Below are 22,725 nucleotides of genomic sequence, written 5' to 3' on the forward strand. Positions count from 1 at the left end.
CAATCACAACTGATCAATTTCTCATCAAGAACCACAAATTGGCACTCCGCCTTATAGGTGATAAACTATGTTTCACCTCTTAACCTTCAATGAAGAAAATGAAAATTTAATCAGTATAGGTAGATTCCCTACTCCACTCTAATCCCAAAGAGCTGTACATGTGGTTACTATGCCTAACGGTATTATTCACTCCTAAAAAAATCATCACATTTCACCTTTTCAGCTAGAGTAGATACTTTCTTAGTATACTAAGAATCTAAGCTTTAAAGAATAGGTATTTTATCTTATATACATACATTTTATCTTATATACATACATATATACATACATATATGTATATATATACACATATATATATATATTTTAAACATGTGCATGTACATATACGTGCGACATTACATGTATTTCTTTCTGCTAAAAAACAAAGCCTAAAAACAATGAATAACTCAATGGCATTGACACTTTGAAAGAAGTGCCCAGTATGTAGCTTCTAAAGAAATTAAGACTCCTTGGTTATCACTAAAAGAACTAATAAGAGGGTTTTGTAAAATAGATAATCCCAGGTCCCAAGCTGGAAAATCATGAGTGTGGAAAAATTCTGTCATATCAGATAGAAAAGAAGCTATCAAAGATTGTGACAGTCATATCAAAATAAATGAGGAAACCACCTAAAGAGGCTCCCACTGGGCCAAAGTTGAAAATCTGATCAATAATAAGGATAAAAACTATACTGGACAAAAACACACCAAGTATGTTTAAATAAAATAATTCATTAACACACTTAAAAATTTTTCACTGGTCATCTTTGGAAAATGTTAGAAAGCCAATATTATTTTCAAAACTAGAAAATAAAGGATGAGAATTAGGCAATTGACCTACCTTTCCTATATCTATAGCTAAAGATAACCAGTTTACAAAGGAAAGTTTCCCTTTACAGAATTCTGGCTAATAAACACAGGAAAGCTGGAATGTCACCATTTTATGAACCTTAATGAACTCATGAATCTAGGACTAGGCGTTGACCATCAATAGCTTGTAACATTACAAAGACAGAAACAATCTGATATTAGATGTGCCCCCTAATAGAAGTACACACCAGCACCTATAAAGTGTTCTTGGGAAAAAATATATATGCATAACCTTTAATCTGAATTAAATCAAGCTTCTAGATTTAACTATAAATTTGCAGGAGATACAAGAATAGAAACTATGTTAAAGTACACTACAGGAATGTAATCAGTAAAATCCAGACTCTGGGAGACAAAGAAAACCAAACTAGCCAGTTTGTCCTACCAATAACAATAATAATAAAAATTTTTAAAGAAGAACAGAAAATATAAGATAAATAAAAGAGTTGGAGAGGAAACCTATAAATCAACTCTGACCAAAAGAACTTTCTTCAATGAGACAAATATTCTGTCCTGTAAGGTTGCCCCTAACTTCATGGGGCTACTGAGTACTTGATATGGTGGTAGTGTGATTAAGGATCAGAATATTCCATTTAAATTTTAATTTAAATAGGGGCGCCTGGGTGGCGCAGTCGGTTAAGCGTCCGACTTCAGCCAGGTCACGATCTCACGGTCCGTGAGTTCGAGCCCCGCGTCAGGCTCTGGGCTGATGGCTCAGAGCCTGGAGCCTGTTTCCGATTCTGTGTCTCCCTCTCTCTCTGTCCCTCCCCCATTCATGCTCTGTCTCTCTCTGTCCCAAAAATAAATAAACGTTGAAAAAAAAAAAAAATAAATAAATAAATTTTAATTTAAATTAATTAATTATTTATTTATTTAAATATAACTTATTGTCAAATCAGTTTCCATATGACACCCAGTGCTCATCCCAACAAGTGCCCGTATTCATATACATTGTATTATGGTATATAGTATGTATACTGTATGTTAGTATATTATATATATATAGTATGTATATTGTATATTAGTATATAGTATATATACTGTATATATATAATATATAGTATATATTAGTGTATTATATGTATATAGTATTGTATACATTGCATGTATATGTGTGTGTGTGTCTGTATACACCACATCTTCTTTATCCATTCATCAGCTGATGGACATTTTGGCTCTTTCCATAACTTGGCTATTGTTGACAGTGTTTCTATAAACATTGGGATTCATATGTCCCTTTGAATCAGCATTTTTGTATCCTTTGGATAAATACCTAGTAGTGCAATTGCTGGGTCATAAGGTAGTGCTATGCTTAATTTTTTTTAGGTACCTCCATATTGTTTTCTAAGGTGGCCACACCAGTCTGCATTCCCAATTTAATTTAAATTTAAATAGCCACATGTGTCTACCATATCAGATGGTGCTGCCATAAACAATGAAGAATTAAGGGACTTATTAATCAATCTGTAATGCATCATATGATGGATCTTATGTGAGTCACTATTCAAACAAGTGAATCTTTTTTTAAATGTTTACTTATTTTGAGAGAGAGCATGCGTGCACACGGGGGCAGGAGGGGGGGGTGGGGGAAGGGGATGTGGAAGAGGAGAGAAAGAATCCCAAACAGGCTCCATGCTGTCAGCATGAGCCCCAGGCGGGCCCAATTCCATGAACCATGAGATCATGACCAAGCTGAAATCAAGAATCTGATGCTTAACCAACTGAGCCACCCAGACATTCCACAAATGAGTCTTTAAAAGAAAAGAAAAACAAGGTATAAAATAATGAGGGAAATGTAAATCCTGTCAGATATTTAATAATGTTAAGAAATGACTATTACTATTTTTATGTGGTAATTGTATTTTGGTAATGGGGCAGAGATTATCCTTTAAAAATATTTACAGATAAAATGATATAATTTCTGAAATTTGCTTCGAACTAATTAGAAGGGAATGAAAGAAGATTAGACATTGTATCGATAATGGCTAAAGCTGGGTGATGGGTAAATGGGATACATTCCTATATCTGTATGTCTTGCAAAATTGTTGTAATAGAAATTTTGGAGGGAAAAGAGGACTGTTAACTAGTATGCTAGGAAGACGTTTGGTTTTTTTTCTTGTTTGTCTTCCCCAAGACAGATACTAGAAATATAAAAGAAATCCCTAGGAGGGATGGTTTGGAATACTTTGCAGGTAACTCTGGTTACAGGGCAGATAAACTCTTTATTTTATACACTCAAGCCTAACTATCTATCTATTGCCCAGTTTTTCACTTTCTGGATGTCATACCTGAATTTTTCTTTGACATCATTCGACAGTTCCTTTCAAAGTGGTTAGAGCAGAATGTAAAAGCAAATGCCTCATCTGGACCTACAGATATGGTTCACGATTTGAAGTAAGGACATTACAATGTATTTTTTTCATTTTAGACTTGAGGATATGTATAGTAGGACAAAGACATACCACCGTCACCAACCCCAGCCAAAAGATATCCATGTCAAATCCCTGGAACCTGGGATGTTATCTTATTTGGGAAAAGGTTAAGATATAATTAATAATCCTGAGATGAAATCATCCTGAATTATCCAGGCAGCCTTAAATCCAATGACAAATATCCTTAGATACCAGGAGAATAAAGAGACAACGTTGAAGACAAAGTGAAGAGTCAGAGATTGGAGTGAAGTGGCCACAGCCAAGGAAGCCGGCAACCGCTAGAGGCTAGAAGAGGCAGACTCTCCCCACCAAAGTTCTAGGAGTGTAGCTCTGTCAACACCCTGATTTCAGACTCTGACCTCCAGAACCGTGAGAGAATAAATTTCTCTTATTTTAAGCCACAATAAGTTTGTGGTGGTTAAAACAACCACCGAAAACTAATACAAGGAATTATCTACTCTTTCAAATATTGACTACCTAGTCCTTCCTCATACCGACTCAATAATTGGAAGTTATTGTGAATCTAAATAACGTTTGAGCATCTTTTCCATTTTGAAGGCAGGAATTTTTGTTTCTTTTATTCAACAATGTATATCTACTGCTGGAAACTGCTCACTGATCATAACTTTATGTTTCTTTCTACCTTTCTCAGTAGCATTCTTTCATTTAACAGTTAAAGTGGCTCTGCCCAAAGGAAAAAAAAGGCATAAAGAAGAATTTATCTTACTTTAAACTCTGCCATCTGAAAGCTTTAACAATGTTCCAGATGTCTAATAGCTAGTGTGGAAACTCCATCTGAAATCACCAGTTTCATGCATCTGGTGTGTTACCTTCTCCTCTCTAATGGAGAGTATATACCAAGAAGTCCCAGAGCTTTTTTGTTTCATAATTTAATGTTTTGTAATTATCCCCTCTCTACTTCATGACCCTCCCTCAAACTTACCATAAAAAAAAAGAAAGCACTGTGTAGTAAATGACACAGTATCTTTATAAGTTACTGATTTTTATAAGGAAAGGAAAAATTGAAACACTGAAAATACTCTATTCTGTGGTGTGGAAAGGATAATAAACCTGCATCCCAAGCATTTCTTCATTTCTTCTAGCTTCCTACCTGTATGCTACTCAAAGCTGATACTCATTTTTGCCATGTAATTTTACCACCTACTTATATCATTATCTTATCTTCTAGCAATGTGCATCCAATTACATTTAATTCTCCTTCTGTGAAAGAAAAGAAGGAATTTCATTAACTTGAAGAATAATGCTGTTTACTATTTAGAAGCATATCTTTCCAATTAGTGAACTGGTTTAAGGTTAGTGGCACCTTTAAAGAACACACAATATTATTTCTGAAGGTAATAATACTTACTATCTAGAAGCTACCATTTCCACAATATAAATGAATATGAAATTATTTTCCACTGCAAACATGAAATAACACCCTTCAGAAATAACTTCATTATACACCTGAAACTAATGTAGTGTGTGTCAACTGTACATCAATTTTTTTAATAAGAAAGAAAGAAACAAACAAACTTCAATACATGGCTTGAATATCAATCAGATCTTTTCATCCTTTCTTAAAGAAGCTAATGGAGAATTAAAATTGTTATCATTTTTTTTAATGTTTATTCTTGAGAGAGAGAGAGACAGAGTGCAAGAGGGCCTAGGGGGTTGGGGGGGGGGGGGTGTGGCAGAGACAGAGAGGGAGACAGAGAATCTGAAGTAGGCTCCAAGCTTTGAGCTGTCAGCACAGAGCCCAACACAGGCCTCAAACTCAAAAACTGAGAAATCATAACCTGAGCCAAAGTTGGACGCTTAATTGACTGAGCCACCAGGTACCCCCCAACATACATTACTCTTAAAGAGATGACAATTATCTTGTTGGCTTGACTCTTGTCTCAACTTTCACTCTTAGCCATCTGTATTTCTCAATGGCTCTCAAAACAAGGTTGCAGTGACTACAAATAAATCTAGTGTCTCATTTTTAGGGTTAAACTCTCTACTAGTCCCTGGTATACTGTCCTCTCATGCAATATTAACCCACTAAAAGCAGAAAGATTTTTGAAAATTGATAATAAATGATTAAACGACACTAATAGACAAGTGGAACTTAGAAAGGACACTCTCCTGCCATTGCTCACCTGAAAGTGTAGCAAATTAGATATAGCTCTCCCTATTATGAATATCAAATCATTTTATTTCTAGTTCAGAAGAGTCATGTAAATAATTTTTAAGAAGATAATGATACAGGATAACAAAATGAAAACTGGGGGGAGGGGAGATATAAGATTATAAATATCATGAGAAAAGTAATATATTATGAATGCATAGATTTGACAGTAATTATATACATGCAAAAACTACTTCATGAATTTTAGAAATGCAATTCAATCTTCCATCCTCTAGGACTAAAAAGCAAGCTCACATCTGTTAAAACAACAAAGACCTGGGACAGAGGTGAGGTAGAAGAAGATGCCTAAGTGGACTCTGTCCATTCAAGCATATAATCGGAATGAATAATTTACAAGCATACTTTCATCTTCAATGCCACTAAGAGCTGAATTCTAAGGAGCTTAGGGAGACTGTAACACATCTGCTAACCAAGTTCAATAAGCAGAGGGAACCTAAGCAAAAATGATCCAACAAAACCTGTTTACAAGATTGGGGAGGCGGTGGGGAGACTAAAGAAATGGCAGAATAGCAGAGACTAGTGTAATAATGGTCAGGGACCTGTGTCCTTAACTGTATCTATTCATTCCACCTCAGAAAATCCAATAGCTGTATTAAGCCAACTGAATGAGAGAGCTGTATTAGGCTAACATTAGCTATATCTTCTCCCCATCAAGAAGAATATAACAGGCAAAATGTAAAAGGGAAACCTTTGTTTACAAAGATTTTTTTCAGTAGGTCTTTCCATTTTAATTCAAATAGTCTAAAAAGTGTATTCCACGGAGAACAAACTGAGGGTTGATTGGGGGGGGGGGGCAGGGGAGAGGGGAGAGGGGAGAGGGGATAGGCACTGAGGAGGGCACTTGTTGGGATGAGCATTGGATATTGTATGCAAGCGATGAATCACGGGAATCTACTCCCAAAGCCAAGAGCACACTATACACAATATATATTAGCTAACTTGACAACAAATTATGTTTAATAAATAAATAAAATATTCTACCTAGTAAACATATATGAAAAAAAAATCTCCAACAATTTATATATGATTTTTCAAATTTATGCCTACTTCATGTATTTTTCAAAGGAAGTATATCAAACATGTAAAAACATAAAAAGTAATTTAATGTCTTAAAAAAATACACAGTCACTCAACAGCTTATAAAATATGATTTTTCAGCAATCAAATGAAACTCTACATTTGGCATCAAGACAACAAGATGCCACAAAAACACAAAATGTTTAAACAAAGATCTTGTATCATCTGCTTCTCTACCGGTTCTGAAGAAATGCTACATTGTCACCTGAGACTATACCTTATGAAATTACAGTGTTAGCATTATAAAACAATAACAATAAATAATATGCTTAGCCATCTAACCAGGAGGTAAAACTCTGCATCTAAAGATCAAGTTTAAAAATTAAAAAACAAAAATAAGAACAAGAAGCAAGCTATGTTATTTTGCTCCTTTTTTCCCCACAAACAGTACTCTGGCTTCAAGGAAGATTGAGCAAAAGGATTCATTTTTATTCCTACTCATTAACGTGCTCAATAAATATGTAAGGTATTTAAGATACTTGGTATAAAACAGGAAAAAAAGAAAAAATCTCTGATGTCAAGGGACTTATACTGGTCTCAAAAAAGCTAATAAATCATTGCGGGGGGGGCGGGGGGGCGGAGCCATAAGATACCAGAAACTGAGGGGCACCTGGGTGGCTCAGCCAGTTAAGCATCAGACTTAGGCTCAGGTCATGATTTCATGGCTTGTGAATTCAAGCCCCACATCAAGCTGTGTGCTGACAGCTCAGAGCCTGGAGCCTGCTTCGGGTTCTGTGTCTCCCTCTCTCTCTCTCTCAAAAATAAACATTAAAAACTTAAAAAGAAAAAAACCAGTGACAAATACTATGCAAAGAAATAAATAAAATGGTTGACATAATTTAAGTGACTGAGTGGATACATAAGACTGAATATTCAGAAGGTCCTTCAAAGAACACAGCTACAGAATGATCAAATGATTCTCATCATGGCAAGAGCTAATAAAGCCTTACTCAAAGAGAAAGCTTGGCCTGATTCAGGTACAGAAAGAAAGGCAATGTGACTAGAGCCTAGTGAACAAGGGGGAAAATGGCAGAATGTGAGGTCATGAACACAGAACCAGATTATTTAGGGCCTTGTAGGTTAAAGTAATAAATGTTTCCATTATACTGTCACACTGTATGAAGGAGCCTTATGAAACTCCACTGTCGTACTTTTTATAAAATTATTGTTGGGGATACTATTCATCACATACACCAAATGCTCTTCATGAAGGTCCAAAGGAAGAATTTCTCTCAAATCTCATGTTCAGTAACAGCTGAACTTTTTCTAAGAAACTGATATAAATTTAACTTATGTGAATTCTGAAGTTAATCATGCTCTCATCTATTCCCTGATAAGAATTAGCTTCTAGCAAATGTATAAAACCTTAATGCCATCTATTTTTTAAAATAATGTTTGCTTTTAGAATAGTTTCAGATTTACAAAAAAGTTACAAAGATAGTCCAGAAAGTTCTCATATATACCCCACAAGTTTCATCATTAATATCTTACATGCCTATGGTACATTTGTTACAATTAATAAACCACTACTGATACATTATTACAAACTAAGATCTATAATGTACACAGATTTCCTTAGTTTTTACCTGATGTTCTTTTCCTATCCCAGGATCTTTACAATATCTAGTTTATACACTAAATTTACTAGAGCTTTATCTCACTATTCTTTTTTTTCTTAATGTTTATTTATTTTGAGACAGAGAGAGCATGAGCAAGGGAGGGGGGAGGGAGGGAGGGAGGGAGGGAGAAAGGGAGAGGGAGAGGGAGAGGGAGAGGGAGAGGGAGAGGGGGAGAGAGAGGGGGAGAGAGAGGGGGAGAGAGAGGGGGAGAGAGAGGGGGAGAGAGAGGGGGAGAGAGAGGGGGAGAGAGAGGGGGAGAGAGGGGGAGAGAGAGAGACAGAGACAGAGAGAGAGAGAGAGAGAGAGAGAGAGAGAATCCTAAGCAGGCTCCATGCTGCCCCAAGCCTGACATGGGGCTTGAATTCACAAAATGTGAAATCATGACCAAAATCAAGAGTTGGATGCTTAACCAACTGATCTACCTAGGTGCTCCTCACTATTCTATCTTAATTCTCCCCTTATTCTAACCTCTATAACTACTGTTATCTAATATATTTTATCTAATTCTATAAATCTTCCCCAGTACTTCTGGGAACGATGTGGAGTAACAACAACAATAAAAATGAGTAAAGAGACATTTCTTGAAAGATACAAATAGCTTTTTCCCAACAAGTCAAATAGTTCAGTATTATTCAAGGCAACACTTCATACACCTTTTAAAATACAGAGGGTCAAAATAATATCCAATTAAAAATTTTATTCAAAGACATCTTTTAAATAAAAATGAAAAGAATATAAAAAATCATTTTTATATTCAATATTAGTTTAATCTCTGGAATTCTCCCTTTGTCGGCACATACAGCATCTGTAATCCTGATTGTCCTTATTGAGCCATGCAACATTAGCAGGTCTCAGATCACACAAATCTAAAATGGGGGTGAGGCAAAATGATATTTTAAAGTCCCTTTCAGTTAGAAATGTCAATGATCTGTTATTTCTGTGACCTAGGTTTACCATCAGGTTCTCATATTTTGCCATCACAATTAAAAAGTAGAAAACATTAATGCTTCTAAAGGAAAGACAGTAATTTTAAAAAGAGAATGTCAAAGTCTGAAACTGTACTTGAAATTAATTCAGAGTAAAAACAGATTAATATGGCATATAAGTTATATGAACAGTATATAAATTTGTACATATATAAATTATATAAATCAAAAGTACCCTGGGGATGCCTAGGTGGCTCAATTGAATAAGTGTTTGACTCTTGACTTCAGCTCAGGTCATGATCTTACAGTTCCTGAGTTTGAGCCCCACGCTGGGCTCTGCACTGACAGTGCGGAGCCTGCTCAGGATTCTCTCTCTCTTCCTCTCTCTCTCTGCCCCTCCACCGCTGGCATGCTCTCTCTCAAAATAAATAAATAAACTTAAGAAAGAAAGAAAGAAAGAAAGAAAGAAAGAAAGAAAGAAAGGAAGGAAGAATTTTTAATGTGCCCTGGAGAAGAGGGAAGTTTCCCCCAAAAAAGGTATAAATATTTACCCAAGTAGATTAATTCCATAAAGTCACTGAGATACCAAATGGGGGGGGGGGGGGGAAGCATGAGAGAAAAAGTAAAAAATGTGTCAATTTATATTTACTACTTGTTCTCTATCATTGAAAATCTGACTATGTCAGATGGGTATTGCAATTAAGAGGTCTATTTTCACATGTATACTAAATTATTTTGTCTCAAAACAATCCCGATTATGAAGGTGTCACTAATTCACTGTTGGGGAACCATGAGTTGGCAGTTTCATTTAATCTGTCCCAAATAACCAAAACCTCACTGGCAGCAGGAACTGTAAAAATACAATACAGTTTAAAGGTTTTTATCATCACTTTCCAAACATTCCTAAAATACTACTCCATTAAAGATTAATCCCAAGGATTCTGAGTATCTGTTCTCTACACTAAAAAAAATCCACAATTCTATAACTTTAATATTCTCATTCTACTGTCATGCTATGCTGCTCTACAAGTCTTTCTGCAGAAAAAAAATTTTAAATAGTAAAATGCTCTAATTATTTATGCCATTATTTAAAAACCAATAAGGGGCGCCTAGATGGCTCAGTCGATTGAGCGTCTGACTTCAGCTCAGGTCATGATCTCAATGGTTTGTGACTTTGAGCCCCACATTAGGCTCTCCGTTGTCAGTGCAGGGCCCACTTTGAATCCTCTGTTCCCCTCTCTCTCTGCCCCTTCCCTGCTCATGCTCTCTTTCTCTCTCAAAAATAAACATTAAAAAAAAAAATAAAAACCAATAAAATGTATAAACTTTAACATAGAATTTCGTCACTTTTTCAGTCATATAATATTTCCAAATGTAAATATTTATCAAAATAATAGAGATTACACAGAAGAGTAGATAATAATACACAGAAGAGTAGATTAAATACAAGTTGATAAGGAATGCTTGAAAATAAGTCCTTAAGCTTTCTTAATGTATATTACTTCAGAATATGAGCATTTCCTAATTACATGACATCTATTTTAAAACTTGTTTTATTTATTTATTTTGAGAGAGAGAGAGAGAGAGACAGAGAGAGAGAGAGAGCAGGGGAGGGGCAGAGAGGGAGGGAGAGAGAGAATCTCAAGCAGGCTCCACACTGTCAGCACAGAGCTCAACAGGGGGCTCAAATTCATGAACTGCTAGATCATGACCTGAACTGAAACCAGATGCTTAACCAAATGAGCCACCCAGGTGCCCTAATAAGAAATCTATTTTAAATAAAAAGAGACCCTTTATTTTCCAAAAATCAATGTATATATCATCCATGAAATTCACTCTCAAAAGATGAATGAAGCAAAATACCATAAATCTGCATATCTACTTATTTGAGTAAAAAAAATAACTTTAAGTGAACATGTCTTGATTTCTTAATGCATTGAAATTATTTTGGGGGGAAAACTGAGATCTTTTTCCCTAAGGTCAGGAAGAAGGCAGGGATGTCCACTCTCACCACTATTATTCAACATAGTGTTAGAAGTCTTAGCCTCAGCAATCAGACAACACAAAGAAATAAAAGGCATCCAAATCAGCCATGAGGAGGTCAAACTTTAATTCTTCGCAGATGACATGATACTCTACATGGAAAACTCAAAAGATTCCAACAAAAAACTGCTAGGACTGATCCATGAATTCAGCAAAGTTTCAGGATATAAAATCAACACACAGAAATCAGTTGCATTCCTATATACCAATAATGAAGCAACAGAAAGAGAAATCAAGGAATCAATCCCATTTACAATTGCATCAAAAGCCATAAAATACCTAGGAATAAATCTAACCAAAGAGGTGAAAAATCTATAAACTGAAAACTATAGAAAGCTTATGAAAGAAATTGAAGAAAACACAAAAAAAATGGGAAAATATTCCATGTTCTTGCACAGGAAGAACAAATATTTTTATGAAAATGTCAATATTACCCAAAGCAATCTACATATTCAATGCAATCGGTATCAAAATTACACCAGCATTCTTAACAGAGCTAGAACAAACAATCTTAAAATTTGTATGGAACCAGGAAAGACCCCGAATAGCCAAAGCAATCTTGAAAAAGAAAACCAAAGCAGGAGGCATCAAAATCCCGGACTTCCAAGTTGTATTACAAAGCTGTAATCATCAAGACGGTATGGTACTGGCACAAAAACAGACACTCAAATCAGTGGGACAGAATAGAGAACCCAGAAATGGATCCACAAATGTATGGCCAACTAATCTTTGACAAAGCAGGAAACAATATCCAATGGAACAGACAGTCTCTTCAGCAAGTGGTGCTGGGAACACTGGACAGCGACATGCAGAAGAATGAACCTGGACCACTTTCTTACACCATACAGAAAAATAAACTCAAAATGGATAAAAGACCTAAATGTAAGACAGGAAGCCATCAAAATCCTCGAGGAGAAAGCAGGCAAAAACCTCTCTGACCTTGGCTGCAGCAAGGGAAACAAAAGCAAAAATGAACATTGGGACCTCATCAAAATAAAAAGCTTCTGCACAGCGAAGGAAACAATCAGCAAAACTAAATGACAATGGACAGAAAGGGAGAAGATATTTTCAAATAAAATATCAGTTAAAGGGTTAGTATCGAAAGTCTATAAAGAACTTATTAAACTCAACACCCAAAAAACAAATAATCCAGTGAAGAAATGGGCAAAAGACATGAATAGACACTTCTCCAAAGAAGACATCCAGATGGCCAACCGACACATGAAAAATGCTCCACATCACTCATCATCAGGGAAATACAAATCAAAACCACAATGAGATACCACCTCATACTTGTCAGAATGGCTAACATTAACAACTCAGGCAACAACAGATATTGGCAAGGATGCAGAGAAAGAGGATCTCTTTTGCACTGCTGGTGGGAATGCAAACTGTTGCAGCCACTCTGGAAAACAGTATGGAGGTTCCTCAAAAAATTAAAAATATAACTACCCTATGACCCAGCAATTGCACTGCTAGGTATTTATCCAAGGGATACAGGTATGCTATTTCGAAGGGGCACATGCACCCCAATGTTTATAGTAGCACTATCAACAACAGCCAAAGTATGGAAAGAGTCCAAGTGTCCATCAATAGATGATGAATGGATAAAGAAGATGTAGCATACACACACACACACACACACACACACACACACACACACACACACACAATGGAGTATTACTTGGCAATCAAAAAGAATGAAATCTTGCCATTTGCAACTATGTGGATGGAGCTAGAGGGTATTATGCTAAGCAAAATTAGTCAGAGAAAGACAAAAATATATGAGTTCACCATATGGGGACATTAAGATACAAAACAGATGAACATAAGGGAAGGGAAGCAAAAATAATATAAAAACAGGGAAGGGGACAAAACATAAGAGACTCTTAAATATGTAGAATAAACAGAGGTTTACTGGAGGGGTTGTGGGAGGGGGGATGGGCTAAATAGGTAAGGGGCATTAAGGAATCTACTCCTGAAATCACTGTTGTACTATATACTAACTAACTTGGATGTAAATTTTTAAAAAATTACTTAAAAATATGAAAAAAAAAGAAATTATTTTGTTTGGTTGGTTTATTTTTAAATGAGGAAAAAGCCCACTTTATTAATGAAAAGTAAAGGCACTATCTTGAAATGTCTTACAAAGTTGGAAGAAAATAATTCACTAGTACAAAAAACTGCGTCTGTGGTCAACTTCTTATTAACACTTTCATATTCTAAGCATTTCATCAAATAAACCACTTCACTCTTACAAAATCCATTCAAGTCACTGTTCTTTGACTATAATTATAAATCCATTCTACCTTAAACAAAAGTAACATGAAATGTGAGGAAGCTACTTATTTTACTATACCTCATCTAATATAACAAGTCAACAAAAATGTTTAGTTTTAATAATGATGTTATGTTTTACCACTTAACATATGTAATCAGTACAGCTATTACTTAGATTCAATTCAATAAACATTTTTAAAAATATCAATGTCCTCTGGATGCTTTAAACAAAAAAATACTCCCATATTCTCATAGAATAATCAAAATATCAATGAACTTAAGAAGTCTATAAACCTACTTACTATTTAAAAGAAATTAGCATTAACAGTATTGATCAAAAATTATTTAAGATTTATGGCAGGGGTTCTCAACTTTGGTTATTATTAGAATCACTCGGGAGAGTGTAAAACCACCAATGCCTGGGCTTCACTCCCAGATCCTATTTTAATTGGTCTGAGATGGGAACCAAGTATCAGTACTCATAAAACAAGACAAACAAACAGTGGTAAACTGAATTACGCATATAGCAGATTTGAGAAGTACCAACTTATGGTATACTATGGTATTCTTCAGTTTTAAGATTAAAAAAAAACAAAAAAAAACTTGCTCACTGGTACCAAAAGTTTTAAGCCTACTAAAAACTTAAGGTGTAGAAAACAAAGAGAATGAAAAGAAAAAGACAATGTTCAAAAAGATAATCAAGTCCTAGCAAACATTTTTGCCTTTAAAAATGTTAAAATTTGGGGGGCACCTGGTTGGCTCAGTCAGTTGAGCATCCAACTCTAGATTTCAGCTCAGGTCATGATCCTAGAGTTGTGGGATAGAGCTCCACATCAGGCTCTAAACTGAGCATGAAGCCTGCTTAAGATTCTCTCTCTCTCCCTCTGCCCCTCTCCCCTGCTTGCATTCTCTCTCTCTCTCTCTCTCTCTCTCTCTCAAAAAAGAAAAAGAGAAAGAGAAAGACAAAGGAAAAGGAAAAGGAAAAGGAAAAGGAAAAGGAAAAGGAAAAGGAAAGGAAAAGGAAAGGAAAAAAAAAAAAAAACAAAGAAGGTGCCTGGGTGGTTTGTCTGACCCTTGATTTTGGCTCAGGTCATAATCTCACGGTTGGTGAGATTTGAGCCTCACATGGGGCTCCATACTGACAGCTTGGGATTCTCTCTCTGCCATGCATGTGCTCTCTCTCTCTAAATAAATAAACAAACAACAAAACAAACATTCAAATTTAATACCATATAAATATAGTAAATTAATATAGTACTGGAATCAAATTAGACAAAATGATAGTAACTTTAATAACATTTTCTAACCTCAATACCACACAGAACAGCATTTCTTTAAACCACTTTTCAATATCTTCAATTCTCAAGTATCTCAAAACAGAAAAATTCATTTTAAGAAAATAAAAATTACATGGTTTCAATGTGAGTAGAAAGAATAAACCAGTATGGAATATTTCCCTTGTGAAAGTAGCACAGACATCTGCATGATCAGCCTACAATACTCCCTTTAAAACAGGATCCAAAGAAGTTAATGCCTCTGGATGATGATATTAAAAAAAGTTCTTTTAACTGTAAGTATTTGTCATTTTAGCATACTTTCATAGAATTCAGTTTTTCTCTAATAACAGCTAAAAGTGTATGAAGATTACGAGCAACATGAGCCACCATGAAGGGATAAATAAAGATCACCAGAACTTCCAATACCTGTCAAAATATGTTTGTTACAAAATGGATGGTAAAACTTAAAAAGAAAAGGAAAAGAAAAGAAAAGAAAAGGCGAACTAAAGATAAGTAGCATGACCTTGGGAATAAAATTAAAAGAACCAATAGTAAAGCAAATTAAACAGAATGAAGAAATCAGTTAAACTTCCATGTAATTTCATTTTTATTACATTCTTAAAATACTTTGAGATGTACTCTTTAAGACACATAAAATAGGAAATAATAACCCAATAGAGAACTAAACATTGTGATAAATCTTCAGTGTTTTCCATTAAACATTAGAAAATTAAATATATTAAATATATTATAATCCAAAATTCAGTGACATATTATAAAACTAATAATACCTAAGTGCCAATACCCTGGTAAGATTTCAAGATGTTAAAAGGAAGCACATTTTGAATTCAGAATGGCTAGAGATGAAAGATGTGAATTTCTATGTCATTAAAGAAATGAGATTTTTAATTATAGATCTATAGTTTTATTAAACAACTTCAGCATCTGTCACATGTTGTAAAAATGAGCCTCCAAAAGTTTGTCACTAGAATGACTTCATAGAATTTCAGTTTGGTATCTCATAAAACATATTAATCTGTACACACTCTAGATTATTCTTGGCATATACTTTTTTTTCAAATATTTATTTACTTATGTTTTTATATATATAATTTATTGTCAAATTGGTTTCCATACAACACCAAGTGCTCATCCAACAGGTGCCCTCCTCAATGCCCATCACCCACTTTCCCCTCTCCCCCACCCTCCCATCAACCCTCAGTTTGTTCTCAGTATTTAAGAGTCTCTTATGGTTTGCCTCCTTCCCTGTCTGTAACTTTTTTCCCCTTCCCCTCCCCATGGTCTTCTGTTAAGTTTCTGAGGATCCACGTATGAGTGAAAACATATGGTATCTGTCTTTCTCTGACTGACTTATTTCACTTAGCATAACACTCTCCAGTTCCATCCATGCTGCTACAAATGGACAGATCTCATTCTTTCTCATTGCTTGCCATATACTTTTTTACATACATCTCTTCTGAAAAATGTGGTATAAAATCTTAAAAGATTACTCAGCCTCAGAGGGAACACTCCCTCAAGAAACTGTTGAATTAGTTCAGTTATTTAATGACACAAGAACTCTTACAACTTTAAATTACAACTCTCCAAACCTATCAAAGGTTAAACCCATAAAGAATGAGCTGGTGAGCAGAAGCTGAAGTAACAGAAAAGATCAATAAAGATAATTGGAGAGAGATAACTATTGTCCTTAGGTCAGTGATTTTATGGCAGCCGAGCTGCGCACGTGCATACATATACATTCTTATATCACTTACACACACATATATGTAGTTTTTTTCTACTAATCCACATCTAAAGACATGGCATAAATATAAAGTAAAAACTATGTTGCTCAGACTAATTACGGATTAAGGACTCATAAAGGCTGCTATAAAATACACTGGAGGGAGCAGGAATGACACAAATAAAAACTTTGACTTTAAACCAAACAGATTGTGTATCTGTGATTCACAATGCTAAGGTGATTTAAGAAGATACTAAGAGATCCATCATAGGATAAATGTAAGCTAAACAAACAAAAAGGTTTGATTGAAATATAAAGTAATCATAAAATACATTTTTAAAAAGCATAAAAGATCTATATAATAGGGCTGGATATATTAGTTTTATACTATTCAGTTTAAAATATCTTCCCTTTAAAAGGGGTTTTATGTGACTATAACAGGGATTAATGCATCTTACCCTCCACAGAAGGTGCCTGATCCTGAGCTGAATACAGCATATCCTTGAAAGCCTATTAGAAAAAAGAAAAGTTCATGAAATCACAAGTAATCTTTACACTAAAAGCATTTGAAGCTAAACAGTTACCTCTTTTTCAATATCCAGATAATGACTACATGATTCCCTAAATTGAAAATTTAATAAAATACTTCAATTAACTTTAATAAAGTTAAAACCCAAATATTATACTTTCATATTAATCCAGTATTGTCCAATCTTTAAGAAAATGGCTAATATATACATTTTAAAAATTAAAGGCCATTTGGAAAAGAATAAAAAATCTCCTGAGAGATCATAAACTCTCTTGACTTCAAGAAAATGGTGATAGAACAATGGTCCTTGAGAAATACATGGAACACTGCTTAAGAAAATATAAAACACTAGATACAATTTTTTTAAATTATAGTAACAAATGTAACATAAAATTCAGCATCATTTTCAAGTGAACAATTCACTAGTGTCAAGTACATTCATACTGCTATGTAGACAATCTCCAGAATTCTTTTTATCTTAGATACAAATATTCTTCAGTGGAGGTTTGGAAAGTCCTCCATATCAGTTACAGGTTTATTTTTTTTTTCCCAAACCAGTGAATTAACTACCAACCATATTTAGGTAATTTGGATAGTTGCAGTTTGGTCTCCCAATCAGTGGTCTGGGCCAGGACTGAAAAGTACTTCACTATACCTATCAAAATAGTAGAATCAATCAAGTGGATAAAGCTCCAGTGCTGACGAGCCATTCATAAACAGGTGGCTTTATCCAGTTCCAAAGCTTCAAAGCTTTAAATGCAATCTAACTTTTGGTGGTCACCCAAAGTGGCCTCCAGCATTCCTCAACAATTGACATTTGGAGTCAGATAATTTGTTGGGGGCAGGGAGACAGTTCTGTGCACAAGATTTTTAGTACTATCCCTGCCATCTAGAGACCCAGTAGACTCATCTAGATACCAATAGCAATGTCTCCATCAAAGCTTTGTGACAACCAAAAATGTCTCCAGACACTGCCAAATGTCCCATGGGACACAAAATCAACATGCCTTGACCCCCTGCCCAGAACCACTGCCCTAGAGTCACTAAAGCATATAAAACCCCCCAAAAGAAGAAATAAACCTTGAGGGTGACCCATTCTGTATTCAAGTCTAGTAAATTGTATTCTTCCCAGGTGAATTTACCATATGCTTTATACCAGTCACCAACCTGTTAGTTCTATTACTAACCAAGCCTGACAAGATACAGTAAAAAAGATTTCCAGTGAAGCAAGGAAAATTAACAACTTTAATTCATTTTTGTTAATTTTAACCTATGTTTTATAAAAATTTTTGTAGGGAAATTATACTTACAAATTTTTAATTTTTTAATGCTTATTTTTGGAAGAGACAGAGAGACAAAGCATGAGCAGGGGAGAGGCAGAGAGAGAGGGAGACAGAATCTGAAACAGGCTCCAGGCTCTGAGCTGTCAGCACAGAGCCCGACGCAGGGCTTATGAGATTATGACCTGAACCAAACTGGAACACTTAACTGACTGAGCCACCCAGGCACCCCTATACATAAAAATTTTAACATCATACATGTTTAAATCTGTAATATTCAGTAAGATTTACTATATAAAATTTGAGTTACAATAGTAATGTAATTGTGGTATAATAAAAAATATTTGCTGTTTGTTTCAGGCCTGGCATAAAGCTCTGAAAACCTTTGGAATCTATTCTTTTGTGTACTAATGAGATAGCTCATGGGGGGTGGGGGAGGAATGGGGAATGGCTCTGATATAGCTTCAGGATGGGGGCTGGTCCCCAGAAAAGCCAACAGCCTGATTAATGTGATTAGAGGGCGAAAACTTTCAGCACCACCCCCAAATCTCTGAGGAAGAGAGAATGGCTGGGGATTGAGTTCAATCACCAATGGCCAAAGATTTGTAGTCAGCCAGACAGAAGTGTGGGTATCCTGGGTACCCCACTTATAGCTGGTATCTCAAGTGAGAGTAGTTTTGTGGGACTATGCCTTTGCCCATGGGGTCTGGATATTTAGTGTCAGAATTGAACTAAGTTACTAGATACCCAGTTGGTGTCAGAAGAAAGAACTGGTCAGAAGTAGTGACAGAAAACATGTAAACAAAAACCTTTTTTACAAAATCTTCATTACTGGGCCACAACTTTTCTAAAATTGCATTTGAAGCTCAGCCTCATCTTTACTGACCACTAATTCTTAAACTTATTTGTGTACAAAAGCCCTGAGTATGACAAAGGTATGGAATTTCTTTTAAGAAAAATTTATATCAATTCATTATATTCTTTACAATTTCAGATGTCTCAGGAACCACTAACTTCTAACCTAAAAAAAGAAGTTAGTCCAGAAGATTTTATCAAACATCAGAAAGACTTTATGTCAGTGGGGATTAGGATTTTTTAATTTTTTTTTAATGCTTATTTATTTTTGAAGGAGAGACAGAGCGTGAGTGGGGGAGGGATAGACAGAGATGGAGACACAGAATCCGAAGCAGGCTCTAGGCTCTGAGCTGTCAGCACAGAGCCTGATGCAGGGCTCGAATTCACAAACTATGAGATCAAGACCTGAGCCGAAGTCAGTCGCTTAGCCGACTGAGCCACCCAAGTGCCCCAGTTTGGATTAGAATTTTATATTAAAGTCTTACACAAGTGCAGAGTGGTGGTTATGTTACAGTCTTCCATCAGATATTTTAAGAGAGTAAATTAATAGATTGCTTAGAGCAAAGTAACTCTCTAACTAGAAAAATGTAAGGAACACACATCCAGCCAGAGAATACTTATGGAATTAAATCTATCATAACAGCAGGTAATACTAGAGACTCAAATATCTGAATGAAGTTTTTCTACTTCTGGAGTATAACAGGCATGTATACCAAAATTAAATGATGCTATCAGGAAGCAAATAAACCATTAACGACTAGCATAGTGGCTACTACACCATAGAAGCTCAATAAATAGTTCTTGAACTCAAAAGATTTCTTCTTTGGAGAAAATTACTTTAAACATGAACAAAGCACACTGAAAATGCATACCAAGTAGTACCTTAGTGACGAAAATGAATTAAATTTGCAAAAGGAAAGCTTACCAAATTAAGTTTTTAAAAGACAATTAAAATGTTATAAAGAGAAAAATGATGATAGCCTTCATTTTGATTGTAAATCTCAGTCACAATTTCATTTCAATCAAAACAATTCTGGGTAAAATCAGAGACAATTATTTTTGCTTCTTACTACTTCAGTTTTCCCTTGAATAAGAGACCTTCTAAGTTTTTTATTGTAATAAGTCTCTAGAGAACTCCATAAACAGGATACCTTTGGGGCACCTGGGTGGCTCAGTCGGTTAAGCGTCCGACTTCGGCTCAGGTCATGATCTCACGGTCTGTGAGTTCGAGCCCCGCGTCAGGCTCTGTGCTGACAGCTCGGAGCCTGGAGCCTGTTTCAGATTCTGTGTCTCCCTCTCTCTCTGCCCCTCCCCTGTTCACACTCTGTGTGTGAGTTCGAGCCCCGCGTAGGGCTCTGTGCTGACAGCTCGGAGCCTGGAGCCTGTTTCAGATTCTGTGTCTCCCTCTCTCTCTGCCCCTCCCCTGTTCACACTCTGTGTCTCTCTCTGTCTCAAAAATAAACGTTAAAAAAAACCAGGATACCTTTCTATTCCTGTGACAGGAGAATAGCCCCAATTAGGAACTACGAGGGGGAAGAGCCTACAAAGTAATGTCTATATTAATTATAACTATAGATTGTTATCTACGATATGAGAGCATTTGCCTAGGTTAGGAGCAGAATCCAAATACACAAAACAACATATTCAAAGAGTTTCCTCGATTTATGCTGTTTTACTTTAAAGAAATCCAGTACTTTATATACAACTCCGAATTTGTACACTAAAATCAATACACATTCATGTGCATTACAAGAGATTTCTTTGATTTCCAAAGGATTCAAAACAATCTTTTATATCAGCATCTCTAAGGTAATCTGTTAAATTATTTTTGTTAGGTTATAAAATATATTAAAACCAAACTCTGTTAGTGCTTATAAGAACTCATATAACAGTAAAATCTTACAAATTAAATCCAAACACAACAACAAAACCAATACTATTCAACCAACAACATTAATGTGACAGGAAAAAAATATGTTTGCTAAAACAAAATCTCAACTGGCAACATGAATACAATGCTGTCATTATACCTGTTCTTCTGAATTTGGAATACCCATATGACTATTAGATGTGATATAATGCTCCTAGTACCTCTCTCTACTATGAGGGAGCATAATACAGTGACTAGGAGCTATGGAGTCAGACGATGCATATGAAAACCAACTCTACCACTTAAGAGGTGTGTAACCTTGGGAAAATTAACCTCTCTGTATATCAGTGTCTTCATCTGCAAAACAGAGTAATCTCACATACCTCACAGGTCTATTATGAGAATTAAAAACTCTTAAAACACAAATCCTTATATTAATTATAATTCATGATTATAAATGAAGAACACTTAGAACATAAAAGATACTGAAACAATGTTAGTTAATCCTTTGCAAACTACCGCAAAACTTACATCATACAGTGGGCTGTAGCATCATTTGGCCATCTACTATTTGGACATGAATACATCATTTATGTATTAGATATGCCTCAGTCTTGTAGTAGTAGTACAGTATTCTACCTGGAGCCAACATGACCAAACAAGCATAAACACAGGCACTGCAACTCCCGGCATTTACCAGTTTATAAGATGGTCATCTAGATGATCTAGACTATACTATTATATTTTTAGAAAATCACTGTCATAAACATACTATATTTTTAATTCTCATAACCTACAGACTCCTAAGAAAATACATGGAAATCCCAGTTTGCATAGCTTTAAGTAAATTATATTACTTAAACTTTCTGTAAGATATATATCTATTGCACAAAATAGGTTATAGTTCAAACCTAACGTGTGTTCAATAATACTGCCAATACAAATTTCTTATGTTGTTAATTTTTAATAACCCGTAGATCATCATTAATCTCCTCTCCAAAGCACAGGCAATCTCACAGGCCTTTCCACAAACTCAGATCAGAAACTAGAAAAATTTCTACTTCCTATCAACTCACCATTAGCCTCAAATATATACTACAAATATTATCAACTCCATCAATTAAATAACCTATGTTGTTCTCATTGGCTTCAATATTCACTCAAAGTCAGCACATTGGAATTTAATTATTGATTAATAAGCAATAAAATAAACACAGGCATTTAAAGAGGAAGGGAAAGGGATTATTTGTTATAAACCTTTAAAACAGTCATATTCCCTGTTAACAGTGTTTAATAATTAGATAAAATTTACATCAGACTTTTTTAATCCAAAAATTTTTCTAAATGGAACTCCTGAATAACAAAATTTTGATATATTCTTCAAAATATGTACATCATGAGGGGCGCCCAATTGGCCCAGTCAGTTAAGCATCGGAATCTTGATCTCAACTCAGGTCTTGATCCCGGTGGTGAGTTCAAGCCCCACGTTGGACTCTGTGCTGGGCATGAAGCCTACTTTAAAAACAAACAAACACAGACATCATGAGCTGATTTATAGCACCCCAGAAATATTCTACAATGATTTCTTTTTCAGTTTCTGCTTCCTCTTTTTGCATTCCCTTTTTAGTTTTTTTCACCAGAAATACTGGGTAGTCTGTGAGTAATGTGCAAGTCAGGTACATATGACATGG

The 22,725-nt window shown here is 35.3% G+C and overlaps 1 protein-coding gene across 3 annotated transcripts in view; it reads right to left on the reverse strand.

Moving 5' to 3' along the window:
- The window catches only part of XPR1 (xenotropic and polytropic retrovirus receptor 1), a 218,207-nt gene that overhangs the window by 173,060 nt on the left and 22,422 nt on the right, over positions 1–22,725 (reverse strand). The window contains exons 3-4 of one of the 3 annotated variants that reach the window (XM_060643801.3): positions 22,428–22,546; positions 16,959–17,010 (exon numbers count right to left, since the gene is read on the reverse strand). In XM_060643801.3, coding sequence (XP_060499784.2) covers positions 16,959–16,998 — 40 coding nt within the window. In that variant the 5' untranslated portion in view covers positions 16,999–17,010; positions 22,428–22,546. Of the gene's footprint in view, positions 1–16,958; positions 17,011–22,427; positions 22,550–22,725 lie in introns of all 3 variants that reach the window. The other 2 variants (XM_060643798.3, XM_060643796.3) reach the window with 2 other exon arrangements.

This window comes from Panthera onca, chromosome F1, assembly GCF_046562875.1.
Source record: "Panthera onca isolate mPanOnc1 chromosome F1, mPanOnc1 haplotype 2, whole genome shotgun sequence".
Lineage (NCBI taxonomy): Eukaryota > Metazoa > Chordata > Mammalia > Carnivora > Felidae > Panthera > Panthera onca.